The following is a 25,144-nucleotide window of genomic DNA, read 5'->3' as shown; positions in this document are numbered from 1 at the left end:
ACAACAACATGCTGCTGCTTCCACTGTTGTTGTTCCTTTTTTTAAATTTTTTATTGATTGATTTAAAACGCCTTGAAACGGAGGATTTTACGCTGACATCTTTTTCACATCTTCGTTCATGTCTAACTTTATTCATTCCTGTCTATATCTATTCATTGATGTCTATATCTATTCATTGATGTCTATATCTATTCATTGATGTCTATATCTATTCATTGATGTCTATATCTATTCATTGATGTCTATATTTATTCATTGATGTCTATATTTATTCATTGATGTCTATATCTATTCATTGATGTCTATATCTATTCATTGATGTCTATATCTATTCATTGATGTCTATATCTATTCATTGATGTCTATATTTATTCATTGATGTCTATATTTATTCATTCATGTCTATATTTAAACTTTGAAGTCTATATTTATTCTGTCATGTCTATTATAAGATGTTTGATGGGTTGTTGACAGACCAGTTTTTTTGTCGGTCCGAGGGGGAGCATATCGTAAACAAAAGTCGATATGCCCCCCGAGGTGGTCTGTCAACAAACCATCAAACATCGTTTTTGTCATCATTTTGGTAGTGAGAAAATAAGTGCACAATCAAACCAGGGAGCCATGCTTTGAAACACGGGTTCGGTGCTGATAACCACACGAGTCCCGGTTTGATAACCACTGGCAATCAAAGATGGAGTGTGAAAGCAACTTTCTGTGTTTTTGAGTTCATTAAATGATGGGATGAATATGTCAGGTTTGAGGATGCACAGTTCTGTAGGTTCATCTCGGTATTCCACCCCCTCGGCTTTCTGTTGTAAATATTAAGCTGAGTGATCGAATGTGGAAGCTACGTTTGGTCAAAGGTCACAGAAGATTTGCGTCGTGCAACGAAGGAAAGAATCGCGATCTTGTTTCCGACTCGGTACCTCTTTGTTTTTCATTGAGACCTGTCATTCTGCTTGCTCGGCTTTGTTAGATGTTTGCATATCTTGTTGCTATTTTCTTTGCTTTTATTATTGTTTCTTATTTGTGCTTCGTTTATCGATACAACGTCTTGTGCACGGGTCAAAATGTGTGTGTCAGGTGTCGTTTTACTTGAACTTGACGTTCGTGTTTCTCCGAACGTCTGTGTGTGTGAACAGCTCAGATCATGGGTAATTTTAACACCTTCACATTTAAATGCTTATTTTATAGCCATCCATTGAATTTAGAAGAAAACAAAGCATACTAAACTGCTAAGCATGAATCAAACAATAAGAAAATAAAAAGAACCAACAGCATCGTTTTGTATGTGTGGGCAGTAAACACGTTTTATTTACAAAACACGGCGGAAAATGGCGACAAATTTGTTGCACAGCGACAGGTCACTTTCTTCAACCAAGGCCAGTACTTTCATACATGACAAAGGAAAGCAAATATGGCCTGAATAATAAAGTTATAGTGTTCCTTTGCGTGTCTGAGTGATAAACTGTTTTAACCAACTATCTTCTGAAACGTAATTGCACTCAGCAGATTTGTCTTCCGCTCATAACTTTCGTGTCACACGGTCTTTGCGACAAACAGATAGATCGCATTCTCGCAGAAAATCATTGACAACACAGACCAGTCATTTTTAGCATTGCATTTGGGAAGGGCTACTATTATAGTGTGTTTTAAGAAAGAAAAACATTACAGTATCGGCAGAACACGACCAAATGAGTTTTCGTGTCACAGCGTTATGGGCGTGAGATTGTTTAGACTTTTTGTTCTCACACTGTAGCAAAATCATTGACAACACAGACAAGTCAGTTTTAGCATAGACATTGGGAAAGGCTACTATTATAGTGTGTTTTAGGAAAGAAAAACATTATAGTATCGGCAGAACACGACCAAATCATGACAAATGAGTTTGCGTTTTGGGCGTTATGGGCGTTTTTTCACACTGCAGATCATATCTCAAAAACTACGGAGTGGATCTTTATGAAATTTGATATGGATATTTTTGACTGGATTTTCTCATAGAAGGTTTTTCCGTTTATTGATAGGACAGTTTGATGACGTCATATTTTACCGTTTGCCAAAAGGTCGAGGCAGCACTTTCACAGTTACAGTTTTTCATCAATTTGATCGAATTTCTTATCACACAATCTCAGATCTAGGCCGGATTATGGGATTGCATTTCAGTTTGGTCACTTAAAGTTTTGTTATTGAAATGTTTGTTCGAAATATGTCATTTTTTCAAATTTTTAAAAACTAATATTTGAAACAAAAAATTTATATTGGTGTATTCCCTATTGCGTCCTGTATCTAAAACTATATAGTTTTGTTGTTTTGTATTGATAATTATGCTTAAAAATAAAGAAAACCGATAAATAACCACTATCTTTATTTATGAAAAAAGACACTTAAAAACAACTTCTATCTATTCCTTACCATTTTCTGATTCCAAATATATATAGTTTCATGGTGTTTGACGTTGAAAATAGGCTAAAACTTAACAAACTCGGATCGTTGAATGGAAATTATACTTCCAAGCTCCGTGCAGCTGACAACATGATAAAAACACGTCATTTCAAGTGTGGAACACGCTCATGACGTCATACTGAAAGGTGATGAATATTATGGCTTCACCTTGCGATGTTTCATTTCAAACATGGTAACATTTTTAAAGGGGTTTCTTTCTCAGATTTCTGTTTGCCCTCTGTCTGTCTCTCTATGTCTCCGTCTGTCTGACTGATTCAATTAAATGTGTAATTACTTAGTTTTGCAAAAGTCAAACTAAGTAGGATATACCTAATTGATTCAGGTCTCTAAATTCTTATTGTAAAATTGTGAGTTTTATTCAAAACAAATTTAATTGGTGTTTTAAACTCAATAATGGGGCATGCTGTGATGAGTAGAAGAATGTGTGCTTACGAGCAGAAAAAGCCCATCAAAGTCAAGAATCGTGTTTTTCTTTTTCTATTTTCACCTTTTAGCTTCATACAGACACTGAGCAACAGTGTAGTTCCACTTCCAGTGCAATATCTTGTACTTTAATTTTGACCATCTGTGTAACACTTTATTGACCCATGATCTGAGCTGTTCACGTATCGAAACACAGATACACGCACTCCATGACTCGGTAAGAAGACAAAACATATCGCTAGGTTTCATTTGTTTTTGATGAATGTATGACCTTTCATGAAGTAGTTTTGTTTTTTGTTTACTTTTGCCAGTTTGCCAGTTCGTTTTTGGAACTTTGCAAAGCAGTGTCGTGTCGTCTGTTTAGGTCTGGGGAAACACCAATGAAAAGAGCCGAAGAATCCCCGAGCGTTTCTATTGGGTTTGCTTTTGATTACCCGTGTATAACCTGCTCCCTGCGACTATGGTAACCGGGAATTTATTGCCTGGGGAACATGAGATTTATTTCCCAGGTGCTTGTGAATGAAAACTCGTGAAAATGATGACAAATGTATTTATTCATGTCTATATTTATTCTTTCATGTCTATATTTATTCTGTCATGTCTAAATCTAATCTTTCAAGTCTATATTTATTCTGTCATGTCTATATTTATTCTGTCATGTCTATATTTATTTATTCATGTCTATATTTGTTCTTTCATGTCTATATTTATTCTTTCGTGTCTATATTTATTCTTTGTTTTGCACTTGGCTGATTTGCAGCTTCCTTGGCGTTGGCCAACAGAAACCATGATGCGCGCGCAGCTGGTGACGTTGCCCTGGCTCGGGGCATGCGCAACCTGGACTGGGAGAATCGCCGTGGTAACGAGAGAATAGCGGTGGACGGAGAGACCCCTGCTGGCAGAAGAGGGGGCGGAGCTGGAAATGGAGGGCGTCGCAGGGGAGGTAACCGGCGCAACAACAATGGCGCTGGTGGTACGTGTCACAGGGGAGCCCCCCTTTTTGAGACCTTCAAAAATGTGAAAGAATAAGGTCTTGAAAAGGATAAGGTCTTGAAAAGGATAAGGTCTTGAAAAGGATAAGGTCTTGAAAAGGATAAGGTCTTGAAAAGGATAAGGTCTTGAAAAGGATAAGGTCTTGAAAAGGAGGCAGTCTTCAAATAGGGCTACATTTACACAGGTTAGGAAGAAAAAAGGCAAAGCAAAGGGCACAATGTATTTTACTCCGTCACGGCGGAGGGCTGACCGTGCACCCAAAAGCGGACTCTACCAGATGGGTATTTTTTTTAAGCTTGGGGCCTGCCAAACATAAAAATCGATGTTTAACAAGAAATATTCTAGGGCGCACTTTCTCCTCTCAGTCAAAATTCTACTATACCCTGAAGAGTGATGCATGAGCATTTCAGACGCTTGCCTCTGAAAAAAAAGTTCTCAGCCAAGTTACGAACTCAAACTGGTACTTTTTACATATAAATGTGTTAGTTGGTATCTTTTGATTATCACAAAACAACTTGCGACTGCTTTGGCCGAGGATGCTGGTGACAGTATCATTATTATGAACCCTACCCTAAATCCAGTTAAGACGTCGTCCAAAATGTAGGTAAGTTTTGATTAAAAATAAATTCACACAAGACTAGTATTGTTGTTTGGCTTCAGTGGATATATTTGCGTCAAGTATGATGTCTTTACATACTATTTGTAAAATATGAATGGATTTGAACCATATTCTATGTCACTATGACCTTCCAATCTTCCTAACCCCCAGCCCAGTAAAGCGTGCGAGACGTTTCCTGAAAAAATGTCGCTTTGTGGTGCGAGTTCAGTGTGACACGCGTAGTTTCCATAACCCCATTTTTGACTTTCAAAGTTTATCTACATACATTTAGCAATGCACGAGCAAAATATGACAACTTAATGGTGCCTTTTGGTTTAATGCTATGGTAAAAAGGCTAGTGATAGTGTTTACAGCTTGAAACAAAAATATAACAGAGGGGAGTAGTCTTCCTCAATCTGGTTCAGAGCATAATGTATTTTGATTTTAAGAGGTAGCATTATTTCTGATAAGAGCTAGAGCCAATATTATGATGCTGAATATTTGAAAAATGAGCTTTGTGACTCATCTGAGTAGCAGAAAAACCTTCGTGATCGTCAGCGTAAGGCTTGCAATCTTCAAGGCTATTCCTAGATGAACAACTTAACACTGCGTTCGTTTATTCGCCCGTTTCTTAAGCTAGAGCTTTGAAACTTTACACGCGTCTAGGGCTATATGAAAGCTTTACAATACGCAAATATAGTTGACTCTCGCATTATCTAAAGGTCACAACAAGGTCATTACCAGGTAAAAACGAGGGTAAACCGAAGGAAAGTATTATTTTCTGCAACTGTTTGTAAGAAAGAGCTTTCAAATTCAATTGTTTTCTTGGATTAGCGCATATCTGGACATGACAATCATCTGATTAAAAGACATCAATTGTGGAGGTCACAACAAGGTCATTACCAGGTAAAAACGAAGGAAAACCCAGGGAAAATACCATTTTCTGCAACTTGTGTGTAAGTAAAAGCTTTCAAACTCCATCTATTTCTGGTATTGGCGCATCTCTAGACATGACGATCATCTGATTAACAGTCCTCAATTTTCAAGGTCACAAGGTCATTACCAGATAGAACCGAGAGAAAACCGAGGGAAAATACCATTTTCTGCACCTTTTTTGTAAGTAAGAGCTTATAAACTCCATCTTTTCCTGGGATTAAGGCTGATTTTAATGACCCTGAAGTCAGAGGAAAGTTTTCTTGAACAATACCTAGTTTGAAGGTCATGACAAGGTCAAGTTTACACGTTTTCTATTTGTGAATATCTTTTAGGATCAAATAAAATACTTTCTGGACGTTCGGCTATTTTCGAAGCTTTAAAACTTTACACACGTCTAGTGATTTATGAGACATAACGCACATAATTATTGTTGACTCTCGGAATATTTAAAGGTCACACAACAAGGTCATTACCAGGTAAAAACGAGGGAAAACCAAGGGAAAGTACCATTTTCTGCCACTGATTGTAAGAATGAGCTTTCAAATTCAATTATTTACTGGGATTAGCGCATCTCTAGACATGACAATCATCTGATTAACAGTCATCAATTGTGGAGGTCACGACAAGGTCATTACCAGGTAAAAACGAGGGAAAACCGAGGGAAAATACCATTTTCTGCAACTTGCAAAAGCTTTCAAACTCCATCTTCTTCTGGGATTGGCGCATCTCTAGACATGACAATCATATTATTAACAGTCCTCAATTTTCAAGGTCAAAACAAGGTTATTACCAGATAAAACCGAGGGAAAATACAATTTTCTGCAACTTGTTTGCAAGTAAGAGCTTATAAACTCCATCTTCTTCTGAGATTAGCTCTGATTTCAATTACCCTGAAGCCTGTAGAAACTTTTCTTGACCCATGCCATGTTTGAAGGTCATGACAAGGATGAAATTGTACACACGTCTAGGACATAATGGACATGACACAAATATTGTTGACTCTCCTAATATTTAAAGGTCATACAACAAGGTCATTACTGGGTAAAACGAGGGAAAATATATAAACTTTATGACTCGTCTGAGTGCCAGGACTCGAGAGCCTTTGTAATCGTCAGCGTCAGGCTTGCAGACCGCAAGGCTATCGTTAGATGAACAACTTGACATTGCATGTTTCTTCTCTCTCCCCTTCTCTTCTATCCCTGTTACATTCAGCCCCGCCCACCCCCCATAGAGCCCCTGTGGACGAAGGAAGATGTCATGAATCTGCCTGAACAGGTGATTGAAGATATTCTTTAAGATGCATCAGATATGGAAGAAAACGATGCATGCAGCGGACTACACATCTTATTGTTATTCAGATGATGACTAGGTGAAAGTTGACTGCTTTGAAATCGTGCTTATTCATGTGACCGTGAGAAGATTCAGTTGAAATATTGATGTGAGACACTGTAATGAATTAATGACTATTGCTGGAAATAAATGTCGCATTGTGTGTACGTGAGGGGGGGGGGGGGGGGTAGAGGGTTTTGTGTATAAAAGGGGTGGTCGAGAAGGGGAGAGAGAAGAACAAGTCAATATAAATGTGTTATCTACTGATAGCCTTGCAGATTGCAAGCCTGACGCTGACGATTACAAAGGCTCTCCTGGTACTAAGACGAGTCCTACAGTTGATATATTTTCCCTCGTTTGACCCAGTAATGACCTTGTTGTGTGACCTTTAAATATTACGAGAGTCAACAATATTTGCGTTATATCTCATAAATCCCTAGACGTATGTAACGTGTTAAAGCTTTAGCTTCGTAAATAGCCGAACGTCCAAAAAAATATTCACATATAGAAAACGTGTACATTTGACCTTGTCATGATCTTCAAACTAAGCACAGGTCAAGAAAACTTTACTCGGACTTCAGGGTCATTGAAATCAGCGCTAATCCCAGAAGAAGATGGAGTTTATAAGCTCTTACTTACAAAAAAGTTGCAGAAAATGGTACTCCTCGGTTTACTCTCGGTTCTATCTGGTAATGACCTTGTTGTGACCTTGAAAATTGAGGACTGTTAATCAGATGATTGTCATGTCTAGAGATGCGCCAATACCAGAAGAAGATGGAGTTTGAAAGCTTTTACTTACACACAAGTTGCAGAAAATGGTATTTTCTTCCGGTTTTCCCTCGTTTTTACCTGGTAATGACCTTGTTGTGACCTTTAGATAATGCGAGAGTCAACTATATTTACGTATTGTAAAGCATTCATATAGCCCTTGACAGGTGTAAAGTTTCAAAGCTCTAGCTTAAGAAACGGGCGAATAAACGAACGCAGTGTTAAGTTGTTCATCTGGGAATAGCCTTGAAGACTGCAAGCCTTACGATGACGATCACGAAGGCTCTCCTGCTACCCAGATGAGTCACAAAGCTCATTTTTCAAATATTCAGCATCATTATATTGGCTCTTGCTCTTATCAGAAATAATGCTACCTCTTAAAATCGTAATACATTATGCTCTGAACCAAACTGAGGAAGACTACTCCCCTCTGTTATTTTTTGTTTCAACCTGTAAACACTATCACTAGCCTTTTTACCATAGCATTAAACCAAAAGGCACCATTAAGTTGTCATATTTTGCTAGTGCATTGCTAAATGTATGTAGATAAACTTTGAAAGTCAAAAATGGGGTTCTGGAAACTATGCGTATCACACTGAACTCGCACCACAAAGCGACATTTTTTCAGGGAACGTCTCGCACGCTTTACTGGGCTGGGGGTTAGGAAGATTGGAAGGTCATAGTGACATAGAATCCATTCATATTTTACAAATAGTATGTAAAGACATCATACTTGACGCAATTGTATCCACTGAAGCCAAACAACAATGCTAGTCTTGTGTGAATTTATTTTTAATCAAAACTTACCTACATTTTGGACGAAGTCTTTACTAGATTTAGGGTAGGGTTCATAATAATGATACTGTCACCAGCATCCTCGGCCAAAGCAGTCGCAAGTTGTTTTGTGATAATCAAAAGATACCAACTAACACATTTATATGTAAAAAGTACCAGTTTAAGTTGTAATTTGGCTGAGAACTTCTTTTTTCAGAGGCAAGCGTCTGAAATGCTCGTGCATCACTCTTCAGGGTATAGTTGAATTTTGACTGAGAAGAGAAAGTGCGCCCTTGAATATTTCTTGTTAACATCGATTTTTATGTTTGGCAGGCCCCAAGCTTCCAAAAAATACCCATCTGGTAGAGTCCGCTTTTGGGTGCACGGTCAGCCCTCCGCCGTGACGGAGTATTTTAAACAAATCTCTAAGGTTACATGAATATGAAAAAACCAATAACACAAAACAAATATTTAAAATATGATAAAATAAGCACCGGAACAGGGCACACTGTCAGATTCACGGTTTTTGATCAGGTTTGACAATGTATTTTTGAGCATCAAAGCTAAATTTATAGCTATTTTATTAGGCTTTGGTTTATGCGTTGTTTGTCAACATTAAAGCTAAAGTTATAGCTATTTTATTAGGCTTTGGTTTATGCGTTGTTTGTCAACATTAAAGCTAAAGTTATAGCTATTTTATTAGGCTTTGGTTTATGCGTTGTTTGTCAACATTAAAGCTAAAGTTATAGCTATTTTATTAGGCTTTGGTTTATGCGTTGTTTGTCAACATTAAAGGCACAGTCTTTCTCGTGTACACGATTTGGTTTACCCAGAAGCCTATGATAATATGTAGTATTTCATCCACTTGTGGTTTACCCAGAAGCCTATGATAATATGTAGTATTTCATCCACTTGTGGTTTACCCAGAAGCCTATGATAATATGTAGTATTTCATCCACTTGTGGTTTACCCAGAAGCCTATGATAATATGTAGTATTTCATCCACTTGTGGTTTACCCAGAAGCCTATGATAATATGTAGTATTTCATGCACTTGTGGTTTACCCCAATCCAATGTGCAAGTGAAGAGATGGTCTTACCCCGCGTGAAGCACGAGCTCCTTCATGGCACTGTGCCTACCGAACAAGACATTTAAAACGCCCATATCCCTCCGTACTGACCCCATTACTGCAACTTTTGATAACCATTCAAAGTCTCGGGGCTTTTGAAAGTCTTCGAGTTATTATCAACAGTTTTAGTGATTTTGTTCCTACTTCTGATGCATGGTAAATTTGTTCTTCTCGAGTAAAAATAGTGGGTAGCGCGGATGTCGCTGCACACTATCCCCAGGGCTAGTCACCCGATCTTCCTTGAGGACATTAGCCAAAAGCAAAGTATAGCAAACACCACGAAATAACAACACGGTGACAACATAGCTGGGGCTAGTCACCCGATCTTCCTTGAGGACATTAGCCAAAAGCAAAGTATAGGAAACACCACGAAATAACAACACGGTGACAACATAGCTGGGGCTAGTCACCCGATCTTCCTTGAGGACATTAGCCAAAAGCAAAGTATAGCAAACACCACGAAATAACAACACGGTGACAACATAGCTGGGGCTTGAACGTTGCACGTTTTTGTCATCAGGACGACGTGGTGGGCGAGGACGTGGACGAGGGAGAGGACGAGGACAACGTCCGCCTTTCAGTCGCCGAGAGATGAACCTGGTCGGACGCCTGTCGGACGCCAACGCGCAGTTCTCGTTGCAGATGTACTCCACCCTGAAGCAGGACAGACCAGAACTCATCTTCTCTCCTCACAGCATCCACACCGCGCTCACCATGACCTACATGGGTAAGGATGTTGTCGGGTTCGCAAAGATCGTGTGAGTGAGTGAGTGAGTGAGTGAGTGAGTGAGTGAGTGAGTGAGTGAGTGAGTGTGTGTGTGTGTGTGTGTGTGTGTGTGTGTGTGTGTGTGTGTGTGTGTGTGTGTGTGTGAGATCTTCTCTCCTCACAGCATCCACACCGCGCTCACCATGATCTACATTGGATCCTTGTTAGGCTGGCTCGCAAAGATGATGCCAGCCATTATTCATGCCGGAGTTTCTTAACAAGTGCGATGGAACGAGACAAACGTGACATCCATTTGTGTTTGTGTGCGTGGGTATGTTTGTGTGTGCAACTTCTCTATATTATCTCCCCGATCCCAGGTGCGCGCGACAGAACGGCCCGACAGATGGTGAGGACCCTAGGTCTGCGACGCCTGAAGAAGCAGAAGGCCCACGTGGCCTACGCCGCCCTGACCACCAGCCTGGCCCAGCCGGGCAACGTCACCCTGAACACAGCCAACGCCGTGTACAGCAAGCCCCAGCTGCCCATAGAGGAGGCCTTCAGGACCAACCTCGTCAACCTCTACAAGGCAAAGTCAGTGCTGGTGCTGAGTCGATGTTTGTCTGGGGGTGGGTGCCGTTTACAGCAAACCCCGATTGACAATAGAGGATGTCCTCTGAGCCAAGCTGGAGTCAGTGCTACTTCTTCATCGGGCTGTTTTTGTGTTGTTTTTCTTGTTTGTTTGTTTGGTGTTTTTTTTTTATTGGTGGGTGTGTGCAGGGTGGAGGGGTAGGGGGAAGGGAAGTGGGGGGGGGGGGGGGCCAAGCTGCCCATAGATGAGACCTTCACGACCAACCTGAAGATCTACGGGCCATGTCGGTGCTAGCGTGTTATCATGGGTAGCTAGTTTTGTTTGGTAAAATCCAAAGCAAGTTTGAAAAGACGCCATAACGTCGATAAACGCGTCACGTAAACATTCTGTCACTTTTTCTGCATGTTTCCCGAGAAAGTGACAAACATATTTCAAAAACGAAGTTGGTCTCAGTGACTTTGACATTACCACCAATAGAAAATTAATCGCAAGTTCACCGCCAGGCTGTGCAGGTATCGGTGTTGTATATCATTAAAACCTAATATCGGTGTCGTATATCATTACAACCTAATATCGGTGTCGTATATCATTACAAGCTAATATTGGTGTCGTATATCATTAAAACCTAATATTGGTGTCGTATATCATTAAAACCTAATATTGGTGTCGTATATCATTACAAGCTAATATTGGTGTCGTATATCATTAAAACCTAATATCGGTGTTGTATATCATTAAAACCTAATATTGGTGTCGTATATCATTACAAGCTAATATTGGTGTCGTATATCATTAAAACCTAATATCGGTGTCGTATATCATTACAACCTAATATCGGTGTCGTATATCATTACAAGCTAATATTGGTGTCGAGGTTTGACGTGTTTGACTACGAGGCGGAGAACGGGCCGGAGGTGCCCATCAACCGCTGGGTGGCCAGCATGACACAGGACAAGGTCACTGACCTGCTGGAGCGCGGCACTATAACTCCACTCACCGCCATGGTCATCGTCAATGCCATCTACTTTAAAGGTCAGATGCCGTGTGTGTGTGTGTGTGTGTGTGTGTGTGTGTGTGTGTGTGTGTGTGTGTGTGTGTGTGTGTGCCGTGTGTGTGTGTGAGCGTGCGTTTGTGTGTGCGTGTGCGTGCGTGCTTGTGTGTGTGCGTGAGTATGTGTGTGTGTGTGTGTGTGTGTGTGTGTGTGTGTGTGTGTATGTTTGTGTGTGTGTTAAAGTAAAGCAAATTATCAACCCTTGAAGAAATGGTGGGAACATTTGTTGTTATCGTTTTGTAGACTATAACAACATCATCGGTTTGATCAGAAAGAATAAAGTAAGGAACTTTATGACGTCGGTAATATGTAAGTATGATCATGGTATCCATCCAAGGCGTCAGTACTTTCTTAGTTTGCTCACGGTATCCATTTATGACGACAGTACTATCTTATACGCTCACGACATCCATTTATGACGTCAGTTCTTCCTACTTTGCTCATGGCATGCATTGATGATGTCAGTACTACCTTAATTTATTGGCTTGCCAAACAGTATAATATTTTAGTCCTTTTTGTTTTCTTTTTTAATCTAGGGTATTTTGTTTAACTTTTCAGGAAACTGGAAGGAGAAGTTTGAGCCGGATGAGACCTCTGAGCAGACTTTCTATCAAGAGAGAGGATCAACGGTCCCCGTGCAGATGATGAAGAGAACTGCAAATTTTAAGTAAGCCAACGGTATTCACGATGAATAAATAAGAAATGCTGGTGGCTGATTACAAATAACACTCACCTCCCACTCCTGTGTAACGCGACTCTTGCTGCTAGCTTTGCACATGGAAGAAGCGACCCCAATTTGACAGGAATGAGATACTAAAGTTAGCAAAATGAGAATGAAAGAATGCGTGCAACATTTTGTGTTGGGCATGATAAGAATCCAACGCCGATCAACATTTATGGTTGAAATGTCCGAGTCTGAGACGATGACCTAATCTTCGCATGATAAAAAGTCGCATACAACTGAGAGAAAACAACCTGTGTTCGATACATTATCATACTGGTCGTGTCGTATGTTTTTAACATCACAGACCCTAGTCAAACATCTTCTACAGCTGAGAGAAAACAACCTGTGTTCCATACATTACCATGCTGATCGTGCCGTATGGTTTTAACATCACAGACCCTAGTCAAACATCTTCTACAGCTGAGAGAAAACAACCTGTGTTCGATACATTATCATACTGGTCGTGTCGTATGTTTTTAACATCACAGACCCTAGTCAAACATCTTCTACAGCTGAGAGAAAACAACCTGTGTTCCATACATTACCATGCTGATCGTGCCGTATGGTTTTAACATCACAGACCCTAGTCAAACATCTTCTACAGCTGAGAGAAAACAACCTGTGTTCCATACATTACCATGCTGATCGTGCCGTATGTTTTTAACATCACAGACCCTAGTCAATCCTCTCCTACAGCTGAGAGAAAACAACCTGTGTTCCATACATTATCATGCTGGTCGTGTCGTATGTTTTTAACATCACAGACCCTAGTCAATCCTCTCCTACAGCTACACATATTCGCGCGGTCTGCAAGCACACGCGGTGAATCTCCCGTCGCATGAAGGTCGGTTCACATCGTGTTGGTGTATGTTTTTAACATTTGTATCCTCTGCTTTAGCTACAAACATACGCGTCAATTGCAAACGCGCGCATTCGCGTCTTGAAAGCGCGTGCGATGGAGCTGCTGTTACAGACTGGTCGGATAATATGCTGTTCAGGTTTTTGAGTCACTTGAGAAAAAGTGACTCTATGTAATCGGTCAGTGTTAGTCTGTCCGGGCCGGACGGCCGGCCGGCCGGCCGTAGACACCACCTTAACGTTGGACTTTTCTCGGAAACTATCAAAGCGATCGGGCTCATATTTTGTTTAGTCGTGACCTCCAATGACCTCTACACTTTAACGATGGTTTCGTTGACCTTTGACCTTTTTCAAGGTCACAGGTCAGCCGCGTCAAAGGAAAAATTAGACATTTTATATCTTTGACAAAGTTCATCGGATGTGATTGAAACTTTGTAGGATTATTCTTTACATCAAAGTATTTACATCTGTAGCCTTTTACGAACGTTATCAGAAAAACAAGGGAGATAACTAGCCTTTTCTGTTCGGCAACACACAACTTAACGTTGGGCTTTTCTCGGAAACTATAAAAGTGACCGGGCTCAAATTTTATGTGAACGTGACTCATTGTGTTGTGAATAGCAATTTCTTCCTGTCCATCTGATGCCTCATATAATATTCAGAACTGCGAAAGTGACTCGATCGAGCGTTTGCTCTTCTTGTTAACATTTATATTCTCTTCTACAGCGACGCCCATTTGCAACGTCTACAAGCGTACGCCGTTGAGCTGCCGTACTAGGACAGTCGGTTCTGATATCGTTGGTATCGTATGACTTTACCATCTCGAATCTTTTCTACAGCTCCACGCATTTCCGTCGTCTGCAAGCCAAATCAATTGCTGAAGGTGTGGTATGTAGTTTGACATTACTATACTGTTTTAAAAAGAAAAACACATACAAAATTAAAAATATACGACACCAACAGCATGACAGACAAGTCACTGAAACATTTTTTGGTCAGCTGTCAGCCGCTTTATACGTGTTTAACATAACTGACACATCTTGTACAGCTACAGTCATTCGCAAGCTCTACAAGCGCACGTGGTTGAGCTGCCTTACCAGGACGGCCGGTTCTCCATGTACGTCATCCTGCCGGAGACACGGGGCGCGCTCAACCAGGTGGAGGCTGGACTCAACCTGGAGACCCTCAACCACCTCCTGCTGACCTTGAGGTCCAACAGGGTCGAGCTCCACCTGCCCAGGTTCAAGAGCGAGAGCAAGTTCAGCTTGAAGGTCAGTTGGTGTGGTGAGGGTTTGGTGGGTGGGTGGGTGGGTGGGTGGGTGTTTGGTTGGGTGGGTGGGTGTTTGGTTGGGTGGGTGAGTGAGTGAGTGAGTGAGTGAGTGATCTTGTGAGTGAGTGAGTGAGTGAGTGAGTGAGTGAGTGAGTGAGTGAGTGAGTGAGGGAGGGAGGGAGACAGTCAATCAGTGCAGTTTCGAAGACCTGCTCTTGCAGACGTTAAGGTCGAACAAAGTCGAGCTCCTTCTGCACAGATTCAAGAGCGAGAGCAAGTTTAGCTTGAAGGTGAGGTGGTGAGGGTTTGATTAATGAGTCAATGAGTGAGTTCAGTTTCGACGCCAGCTCCTGGGGAAATTGAGGTCCAATAGGGTCGAGTGAATGCGCGAGTAATTAAATGAGTGAGTAAATGAGTGAGTGAATGAGTGAGTGAGTGAGTCAATGAGTGAGTGAGTGAGTGAGTGAGTGAGTGAGTTAATGAACGAGTTTAGTTTTGACGATCAGTTTTTTTTCAGGAAGCTCTGCAGAACATGGGCATGAGCGATCCATTCAGTCAAACACGGGCGTCCTTCAGCGGCATCTGCACGTCGCACGATTTGTTTATATCGGACGTCATCCATCAGGTTTGGTTTGTTAGTTTGTTTGTTTGTTAGCATGTCATAGTGTTTTTTGTCTGCATACACCATGTCTGACCTCAGATTGATGCCTCTTTCAGCGTGGTCTGACATCACCTCAGATTGATGCTTCTTTCAGCGCGATCTGACCTCAGATTCATGCTTCTTTCAGCATGATCTGACATCACCTCAGATTGATGCCTCTTTCAGCGTGGTCTGACCTCAGATTGATGCTTCTTTCAGCGTGGTCTGACCTAAGATTCATGCTTCTTTCAGCGTGGTCTGACCTGACCTCAGATTCATGCTTCTTTCAGCGTGGTCTGACCTGACCTCAGATTGATGCTTCTTTCAGCGTGATCTGACCTCAGATTCATGCTTCTTTCAGCGTTGTCTGACCTCAGATTGATGCCTCTTTCAGCGTGGTCTGAGTATTTTCTCGAATGTCTTCCAAGAGCAGCGTTTAGTACATTGCAGGATTGGTTTATTTGAGATGGCATCCATTAGATAGGTTTATTTGTCAGCATGATCTGACATCACCTCAGATTGATGCCTCTTTCAGCGTGGTCTGACCTCAGATTGATGCTTCTTTCAGCGTGATCTGACCTCAGATTCATGCTTCTTTCAGCGTGATCTGACATCACCTCAGATTGATGCCTCTTTCAGCGTGGTCTGACCTCAGATTCATGCTTCTTTCAGCGTGGTCTGACCTAAGATTCATGCTTCTTTCAGCGTTGTCTGACCTCAGATTGATGCCTCTTTCAGCGTGGTCTGAGTATTTTCTCGAATGTCTTCCAAGAGCAGCGTTTAGTACATTGCAGGATTGGTTTATTTGAGATGGCATCCATTAGATAGGTTTATTTGGGATGACATCCATCAGATAGGTTTATTTGGGATGGCATCCATCAGATAGGTTTGTTTGGGATGGCATCCATCAGATAGGTTTGTTTGGGATGGCATCCATCAGATAGGTTTGTTTGGGATGGCATCCATCAGATAGGTTTATTTGGGATGGCATCCATCAGATAGGTTTGTTTGGGATGGCATCCATCAGATAGGTTTGTTTGGGATGGCATCCATCAGATAGGTTTGTTTGGGATGGCATCCATCAGATAGGTTTGTTTGGGATGGCATCCATCAGATAGGTTTGTTTGGGATGGCATCCATCAGATAGGTTTGTTTGGGATGGCATCCATCAGATAGGTTTGTTTGGGATGGCATCCATCAGATAGGTTTGTTTGGGATGGCATCCATCAGATAGGTTTGTTTGGGATGGCATCCATCAGATAGGTTTGTTTGGGATGGCATCCATCAGATAGGTTTATTTGGGATGGCATCCATCAGATAGGTTTGTTTGGGATGGCATCCATCAGATAGGTTTGCTTGTTTGCTTTGTTTCTTCTTACTTTGTGAGTAAAGTATGTCTGCATCGAGAAGTGTGTGTACTTTTACTTCACTCCAAGCTTCTTTCAGCGGTATGTGCACAACGCAAGATCGTGTTTTTTGGAATGTTTTTGAAACGCAATTTTTAGTGCAGAGATGAATCCGTTCCTCATTCTGCAGATGGGCGTGCGTGTGTGTGTGTGTGTGTGTGTGTGTGTGTGTGTGTTTGTGTCGCTTTAGTGTGTGTGTGTGTGTGTGTGTGTGTGTCAGTGTGTGTGCGTGTGTGTTTGTGTCGCTTTAGTGTGTGTGAGTGTGTGTGTCGCTTTAGTGTGTGTGTGTGTGTGTGTGTGTGTGTGTGTGTGTGTGTGTGTTAGTGCTAGAGAGACAGAGAGAGAGGTAGAGAGAGAGTCAGAGAAATAAATAGAGAAACAGTCAGAAACAAGTATCAGTCACCATCAATTACTAAGTCAATCAACATAATTAATCCATTGTTGCAACCAGGCGGTGGTGGAGGTGTCGGAAGAGGGGACGGAGGCTGCGGCCGCTACGGGAGTTGTCATCGGCCTCAGGTCCTTCGCACCTAACCCCATTGAGGTCAAGGCTGACCATCCCTTCATCTACGGCATCCGAGACAAGCTCAGCAAGGTCTGGCTCTTCATGGGCCGCTACAACGCCCGGCAGTAGTGAGGGTCTGGCTGTCTTTTGCCTGGTCACTTGGGCGTCCGACGGATTGTCAGGGGAAGGAACTCGGTTCAGTGATACTCTGCTTTCTTTAGAGTGGCCCCGCCTTTTTTGTCTTCTAAACTTCAGAGAAACTGAACACGTTTTTGCTTGACGAGTTGTCAAGGGACGGATCTCAGTTGAATGTTACTTTGATTTCTTTAGAGCCTTTTTGTGTAAACTTGAAAGTGAGCGTGTCTTTGGTTTCTTCTTCTTCTTGTCGTTCGCTGTTAGATCGTCAGTCCGGACTGCAGGGCGAAACGTGCTGTGTCTTTGGTTTTATAATGTTTTGTTATCTATCGGCTGCATATAATCGGTTAACAAAAAAAGAAGATAAAATGAGAACAATAAAAAGTAAAATGCAGAAGTTGGATTCCAATTGACTGTTAGGAGAGGGTACTAGGCCTATGTAGTCAGTGTTATATGATGTTTTTATAGACTTCGTGTACCTCCGTGTTAAAAAAAGAAAAAAGGATATGATTAACGTTATTATTTAGATACAACTACGCAGTGATATATTTTCTTTAGATTTGTCTTTCTTCTTTTTTGTTGAGTAGAGATGTCAGAAAAATGGCATCAAATCCAATGAAAGAGGAGAGTATTTGCTTATTAATTTATTTGTAAGAGTAATGTCCCCTTTAATTTGCTTAAGGGGAGAGAATAGATGAAAATGTGCTTTGTTGATCAATTTGAAGTGAAATGAAAAAGTTATGTATATGATTCAAATAATTCATACATGATTCTCACATTGTCGTATTATCTGTTCGGGTGGAGAATGTGAGAGCAATGCTGAAAACTCTTAACATATTTTACTTTTTATTTGAAAAGTCACGCTGACAGTATCAAAAGGAGATCAAACAAAGAAACAAAGAGATACACATACTGACAAACATACAAGAGTACACACACACATTGCTAAAATCTATATATTCACGAATTTATACCTCCTTTACCAATCACAGTAGATTTCAAACTTCCGAATCACTAGGTGCAAATTATTGTATTTTTCTGTTGACACACACACACACACACACACACACACACACACACACACACTCACACACACTCACTCACACACACACTCACACACACACACACACACACACTCACACACACTCACACACACACACACTCACACACACACACTCACACACACACTCACACACACACACACACACACACACACACACTCAAACCCACTCAAACACACACACACACACTTTCTTTATTTGGTGTTTAACGTCGTTTTCAACCACGAGGGTTATATCGCGACGGGGAAAGGGGGGAGATGGGACAGAGCCACTTGTTAATTGTTTCTTGTTCACAAAAGCACTAATCAAAAATTTGCTCCAGGGGCTTGCAACGTATGATGTATTACCTTACTGGGAGAATGCAAGTTTTCAGTACAAAGGACTTAACATTTCTTACATACTGCTTGACTAAAATCTTTACAAAAATTGACTATATTCTATACAAGAAACACTTAACAAGGGTAAAAAGAGAAACAGAATCAGTTTGTCGCCTCTTACGACATGCTGGGGAGCATCGGGTAAATTCTTCCCCCTAACCCGCGGGGGGACACTCACACACACACACACACACACACACACACACACACACACACACACACACACACACACACACACACACACACACACACACACACACTGACTGACTGACTAACTAATGCAACAAACGTTAGAGTTCTTTTCTGCAACAGTATAATCGCTGTTCAAGTTGAATGCAGAGTCAACGCGAGAACTTTCAACACAAGGAGAAAACAAGAAGGGCAAAGCCCATACGACTCACATGCTTGACCTTGACCTTTACAGCAATGACATCATACATTAAGAACTGCTTTACACATTTTTCCTACCAAAATACATGTGACCTTGACCCAAGGTCAAGGTCATCCAAGGTCATGCAACACAAAGCTGTTAATTCAAGACATAGGAAGTACAATGGTGCTTATTGGCTCTTTCTACCATGAGATATGGTCACTTTTAGTGGTTCACTACCTTATTTTGGTCACATTTCATAAGGGTCAAAGTGACCTTGACCTTGATCATATGTGACCAAATGTGTCTCATGATGAAAGCATAACATGTGCCCCACATAATTTTTAAGTTTGAAACAGTTATCTTCCATAGTTCAGGGTCAAGGTCACTTCAAAATATGTATACAATCCAACTTTAAAGGACCCTTGCGACCTTGACCTTGAAGCAAGGTCAACCAAACTGGTGTCCAAAGATAGGGCTTACATTGCCCTGTATAGCATACATAGCTAAGGTTGCCATTCTCGATAACTTCAGAAAAAAAATGCGAAAATGTGAAAAATGGTCGTTTTTAAGACAACAATTACGCCCCCTGTGACCTTGAACTTGAAGTGAGGTCAAGTTGCCGCACATGTTTTTTGAGATCTTGTAACCATACACCATCAGGCCACATCAGGTGTTGATAGACTTAATAGTGTCCAAGAAATATCCAACGTTAAAGTTTTCCGGACGGACGGACGGACGCCGGGACGGACGGACGGACGGACGGACGGACGGACGGACGACTCGGGTGAGTACATAGACTCACTTTTGCTTCGCATGTGAGTCAAAAAACAGTTCCGTCTATGTTGAAATGTGGAAGCCATGTTGTGCGCCATTTTGAATGATACACAACAGGTATGAAAGTCCTCAAGCATTTCAGAATGGCATTCGTCGGATATGCAATGTACAGGCCTCACAGAGTTCAAAACATTGAACCCTTCTTCAGAGTGTTTTTTTTTTTTGGTGGTCAAGGTCACAATCGGGAAATAACAACCTGACAATTTTGCTTTTATCTTTTTAGCTTAGATTGTCCAAAGTAAGCTCATCTCTGTATGAACTTCAGCTAAGGAAATAATGCACACATTTTAGGATGACTGGACGTTTACTCTTGGAAACGTTGATCCAAGTATGCTCTGACTAATTTTTTTGTTTGTAAATCCTTCACCCTAATTAAAACTATTAACATTAATGAAATAAGACTAACAACGTTAAAAAATTCAGAATAAAAAACAAAACAAGAAGGGCAAAGCCCATACGACTCACATGCTTTACACATTTTTCCTACCAAAATACATGTGACCTTGACCTTGCAAGGTCATGCAACACAAAGCTGTTAATTCAAGACATAGGAAGTACAATGGTGCTTATTGGCTCTTTCTACCAAGAGATATGGTCACTTTTAGTGGTTCACTACCTTATTTTGGTCACATTTCATAAGGGTCAAAGTGACCTTGACCTTGATCATATGTGACCAAATGTGTCTCATGATGAAAGCATAACATGTGCCCCACATAATTTTTAAGTTTGAAACAGTTATCTTCCATAGTTCAGGGTCAAGGTCACTTCAAAATATGTATACAATCCAACTTTGAAGAGCTCCTGTGACCTTGACCTTGAAGCAAGGTAAACCAAACTGGTATCAAAAGATGGGGCTTACTTTGCCCTATATATCATATATAGGTGAGGTATTCAATCTCAAAAACTTCAGAGAAAATGGGAAAAATGTGAAAAATAGCTGGTTTTAAGGCAACATTTATGGCCCCTGCGACCTTGACCTTGAAGCAAGGTCAAGATGCTATGTATGTTTTTTGGGGCCTTGTCATCATACACCATCTTGCCAAATTTGGTACTGATAGACTGAATAGTGTCCAAGAAATATCCAACGTTAAAGTTTTCCGGACGGACGTCCGGACGGACGGACGTCCGGACGTCCGGACGGACGGACGGACGGACGGACGGACGACTCGGGTGAGTACATAGACTCACTTTTGCTACGCATGTGAGTCAAAAAGGTAAATTGTTGGAACGTTGTTATTGACAACATTACGTTACAGTCACGAATATATATCGACCCAACGGTCTTTTAAATAAAGAGACAATCAAATATCACACAAAACTTATCTTCATGAAATTCAGTATTCGCCCACTCGCCAGAAAGCCGAGCGAATGAACGATTGTACGACGAAAATCACTTTATTTTTCGTTTATTTGAAAATTCGCTCGGCTTCCTGGCGAGTGGGCGAATACTGAATTTCATGAAGATAAGTTTTGTGTGATATTTGTTTGTCTGTTCACTTAAAAGACCGTTGGGTCGATATATATTCGTGTCTGTAACGTAATTTTTTTTGTCAATAACAACGTTCCAACAACTTACCTTTCTTGATTTTAGATTATTAACATTAAGAGTTAAGACAGTGGATAAAGTGCCACTTAAGCCCTCGTTCACGCCTTGTTTCATTACCAAGTCCAAGAACATAGATGTTGCCAAGAACTACACCGCAACCACTCCGATCACAAGTGTCTTTGTAACTAAGGTCTACAGTGCAACCACTCCGATCACAAGTGTCTTTGTAACGAAGGTCTACAGTGCAACCACTCCCATCACAAGTGTCTTTGTAACGAAGGTCTACAGTGCAACCACTCCGATCACAAGTGTCTTTGTAACGAAGGTCTACAGTGCAACCACTCCCATCACAAGTGTCTTTGTAACGAAGGTCTACAGTGCAACCACTCCCATCACAAGTGTCTTTGTAACGAAGGTCTACAGTGCAACCACTCTCATCACAAGTGTCTTTGTAACGAAGGTCTACAGTGCAACCACTCCCATCACAAGTGTCTTTGTAACGAAGGTCTACAGTGCAACCACTCCCATCACAAGTGTCTTTGTAACGAAGGTCTACAGTGCAACCACTCCCATCACAAGTGTCTTTGTAACGAAGGTCTACAGTGCAACCACTCCGATCACAAGTGTCTTTGTAACGAAGGTCTACAGTGCAACCACTCCCATCACAAGTGTCTTTGTAACGAAGGTCTACAGTGCAACCACTCCCATCACAAGTGTCTTTGTAACGAAGGTCTACAGTGCAACCACTCCCATCACAAGTGTCTTTGTAACGAAGGTCTACAGTGCAACCACTCTCATCACAAGTGTCTTTGTAACGAAGGTCTACAGTGCAACCACTCCCATCACAAGTGTCTTTGTAACGAAGGTCTACAGTGCAACCACTCCGATCACAAGTGTCTTTGTAACGAAGGTCTACAGTGCAACCACTCCCATCACAAGTGTCTTTGTAACGAAGGTCTACAGTGCAACCACTCCGATCACAAGTGTCTTTGTAACGAAGGTCTACAGTGCAACCACTCCCATCACAAGTGTCTTTGTAACGAAGGTCTACAGTGCAACCACTCCGATCACAAGTGTCTTTGTAACGAAGGTCTACAGTGCAACCACTCCCATCACAAGTGTCTTTGTAACGAAGGTCTACAGTGCAACCACTCTCATCACAAGTGTCTTTGTAACGAAGGTCTACAGTGCAACCACTCCCATCACAAGTGTCTTTGTAACGAAGGTCTACAGTGCAACCACTCCCATCACAAGTGTCTTTGTAACGAAGGTCTACAGTGCAACCACTCCCATCACAAGTGTCTTTGTAACGAAGGTCTACAGTGCAACCACTCCGATCACAAGTGTCTTTGTAACGAAGGTCTACAGTGCAACCACTCCCATCACAAGTGTCTTTGTAACGAAGGTCTACAGTGCAACCACTCCCATCACAAGTGTCTTTGTAACGAAGGTCTACAGTGCAACCACTCCGATCACAAGTGTCTTTGTAACGAAGGTCTACAGTGCAACCACTCCGATCACAAGTGTCTTTGTAACGAAGGTCTACAGTGCAACCACTCCCATCACAAGTGTCTTTGTAACGAAGGTCTACAGTGCAACCACTCCGATCACAAGTGTCTTTGTAACGAAGGTCTACAGTGCAACCACTCCCATCACAAGTGTCTTTGTAACGAAGGTCTACAGTGCAACCACTCCCATCACAAGTGTCTTTGTAACGAAGGTCTACAGTGCAACCACTCCGATCACAAGTGTCTTTGTAACGAAGGTCTACAGTGCAACCACTCCCATCACAAGTGTCTTTGTAACGAAGGTCTACAGTGCAACCACTCCCATCACAAGTGTCTTTGTAACGAAGGTCTACAGTGCAACCACTCCGATCACAAGTGTCTTTGTAACGAAGGTCTACAGTGCAACCACTCCCATCACAAGTGTCTTTGTAACGAAGGTCTACAGTGCAACCACTCCCATCACAAGTGTCTTTGTAACGAAGGTCTACAGTGCAACCACTCCGATCACAAGTGTCTTTGTAACGAAGGTCTACAGTGCAACCACTCCCATCACAAGTGTCTTTGTAACGAAGGTCTACAGTGCAACCACTCCCATCACAAGTGTCTTTGTAACGAAGGTCTACAGTGCAACCACTCCGATCACAAGTGTCTTTGTAACGAAGGTCTACAGTGCAACCACTCCCATCACAAGTGTCTTTGTAACGAAGGTCTACAGTGCAACCACTCCCATCACAAGTGTCTTTGTAACGAAGGTCTACAGTGCAACCACTCCGATCACAAGTGTCTTTGTAACGAAGGTCTACAGTGCAACCACTCCCATCACAAGTGTCTTTGTAACGAAGGTCTACAGTGCAACCACTCCCATCACAAGTGTCTTTGTAACGAAGGTCTACAGTGCAACCACTCCCATCACAAGTGTCTTTGTAACGAAGGTCTACAGTGCAACCACTCCGATCACAAGTGTCTTTGTAACGAAGGTCTACAGTGCAACCACTCCCATCACAAGTGTCTTTGTAACGAAGGTCTACAGTGCAACCACTCCCATCACAAGTGTCTTTGTAACGAAGGTCTACAGTGCAACCACTCCGATCACAAGTGTCTTTGTAACGAAGGTCTACAGTGCAACCACTCCCATCACAAGTGTCTTTGTAACGAAGGTCTACAGTGCAACCACTCCGATCACAAGTGTCTTTGTAACGAAGGTCTACAGTGCAACCACTCCCATCACAAGTGTCTTTGTAACGAAGGTCTACAGTGCAACCACTCCCATCACAAGTGTCTTTGTAACGAAGGTCTACAGTGCAACCACTCCCATCACAAGTGTCTTTGTAACGAAGGTCTACAGTGCAACCACTCCCATCACAAGTGTCTTTGTAACGAAGGTCTACAGTGTCTTTGTAACGAAGGTCTACAGTGCAACCACTCCCATCACAAGTGTCTTTGTAACGAAGGTCTACAGTGTCTTTGTAACGAAGGTCTACAGTGCAACCACTCCCATCACAAGTGTCTTTGTAACGAAGGTCACAAGTGTCTTTGTAAGGAAGGTCACAAGTGTCTTTGTAACGAAGGTCTACAGTGTCTTTGTAACGAAGGTCTACAGTGCCGGGTAAAATACAAATAAAGAAACATGGTGAAAAGTACACCCCAAAATAAGCTGCCACAGTCGAAAACGAAAATGAGGATAGACTGGCATTTAAAAACAAACGGCCTTCACTGTAGGGTGGTACCTGCAATGTGAGACCCCTCAGATGAGTGGACACCTCCCACGAAAGGACACCTTCTGGATGCCCTTATTCTTTTATCTTTACCAAAATGTTCATGCATGACAAGCCACCTACAATGTAGAGACACTTTGAAGGGGTCTCAAGCGTGACCTGTCATCACAGGTACCATGGTCCCAAGCGTGACCTTTCATCACATGTACCGTGGTTCTAAGCGTGACCTTTCATCACAGGTACCGTGGTCCCAAGCGTGACCTTTCATAACAGGTAGTGTGGTTCTAAGCGTGACCTTTCATCACAGGTACCGTGGTCCCAAGCGTGACCTTTCATCACAGGTACCGTGGTCCCAAGCGTGACCTTTCATCACAGGTAGTGTGGTTCTAAGCGTGACCTTTCATCACAGGTACCGCGGTCCCAAGCGTGACCT

At 41.8% G+C, this 25,144-nt stretch overlaps 1 protein-coding gene across 2 annotated transcripts in view; it reads left to right on the top strand.

Annotated features, from left to right (window-relative positions):
• The window catches only part of LOC138946204 (leukocyte elastase inhibitor A-like), a 29,959-nt gene extending 11,886 nt beyond the window's left edge, over positions 1 to 18,073 (top strand). For both annotated transcript variants that reach the window (XM_070317715.1, XM_070317714.1), the window contains exons 2-9: positions 3,647 to 3,859; positions 9,934 to 10,140; positions 10,497 to 10,710; positions 11,583 to 11,740; positions 12,318 to 12,426; positions 14,390 to 14,612; positions 15,129 to 15,236; positions 17,109 to 18,073. In XM_070317715.1, coding sequence (XP_070173816.1) covers positions 3,647 to 3,859; positions 9,934 to 10,140; positions 10,497 to 10,710; positions 11,583 to 11,740; positions 12,318 to 12,426; positions 14,390 to 14,612; positions 15,129 to 15,236; positions 17,109 to 17,291 — 1,415 coding nt within the window. In that variant the 3' untranslated portion in view covers positions 17,292 to 18,073. The remainder of the gene's footprint in view (positions 1 to 3,646; positions 3,860 to 9,933; positions 10,141 to 10,496; positions 10,711 to 11,582; positions 11,741 to 12,317; positions 12,427 to 14,389; positions 14,613 to 15,128; positions 15,237 to 17,108) is intronic.
• Positions 18,074 to 25,144: the final 7,071 nt, after the last annotated feature.

This window comes from Littorina saxatilis, linkage group LG13 (genome assembly GCF_037325665.1).
Source record: "Littorina saxatilis isolate snail1 linkage group LG13, US_GU_Lsax_2.0, whole genome shotgun sequence".
Taxonomy (NCBI): domain Eukaryota; kingdom Metazoa; phylum Mollusca; class Gastropoda; order Littorinimorpha; family Littorinidae; genus Littorina; species Littorina saxatilis.
This window is presented reverse-complemented; position numbering and strand designations above follow the sequence as displayed.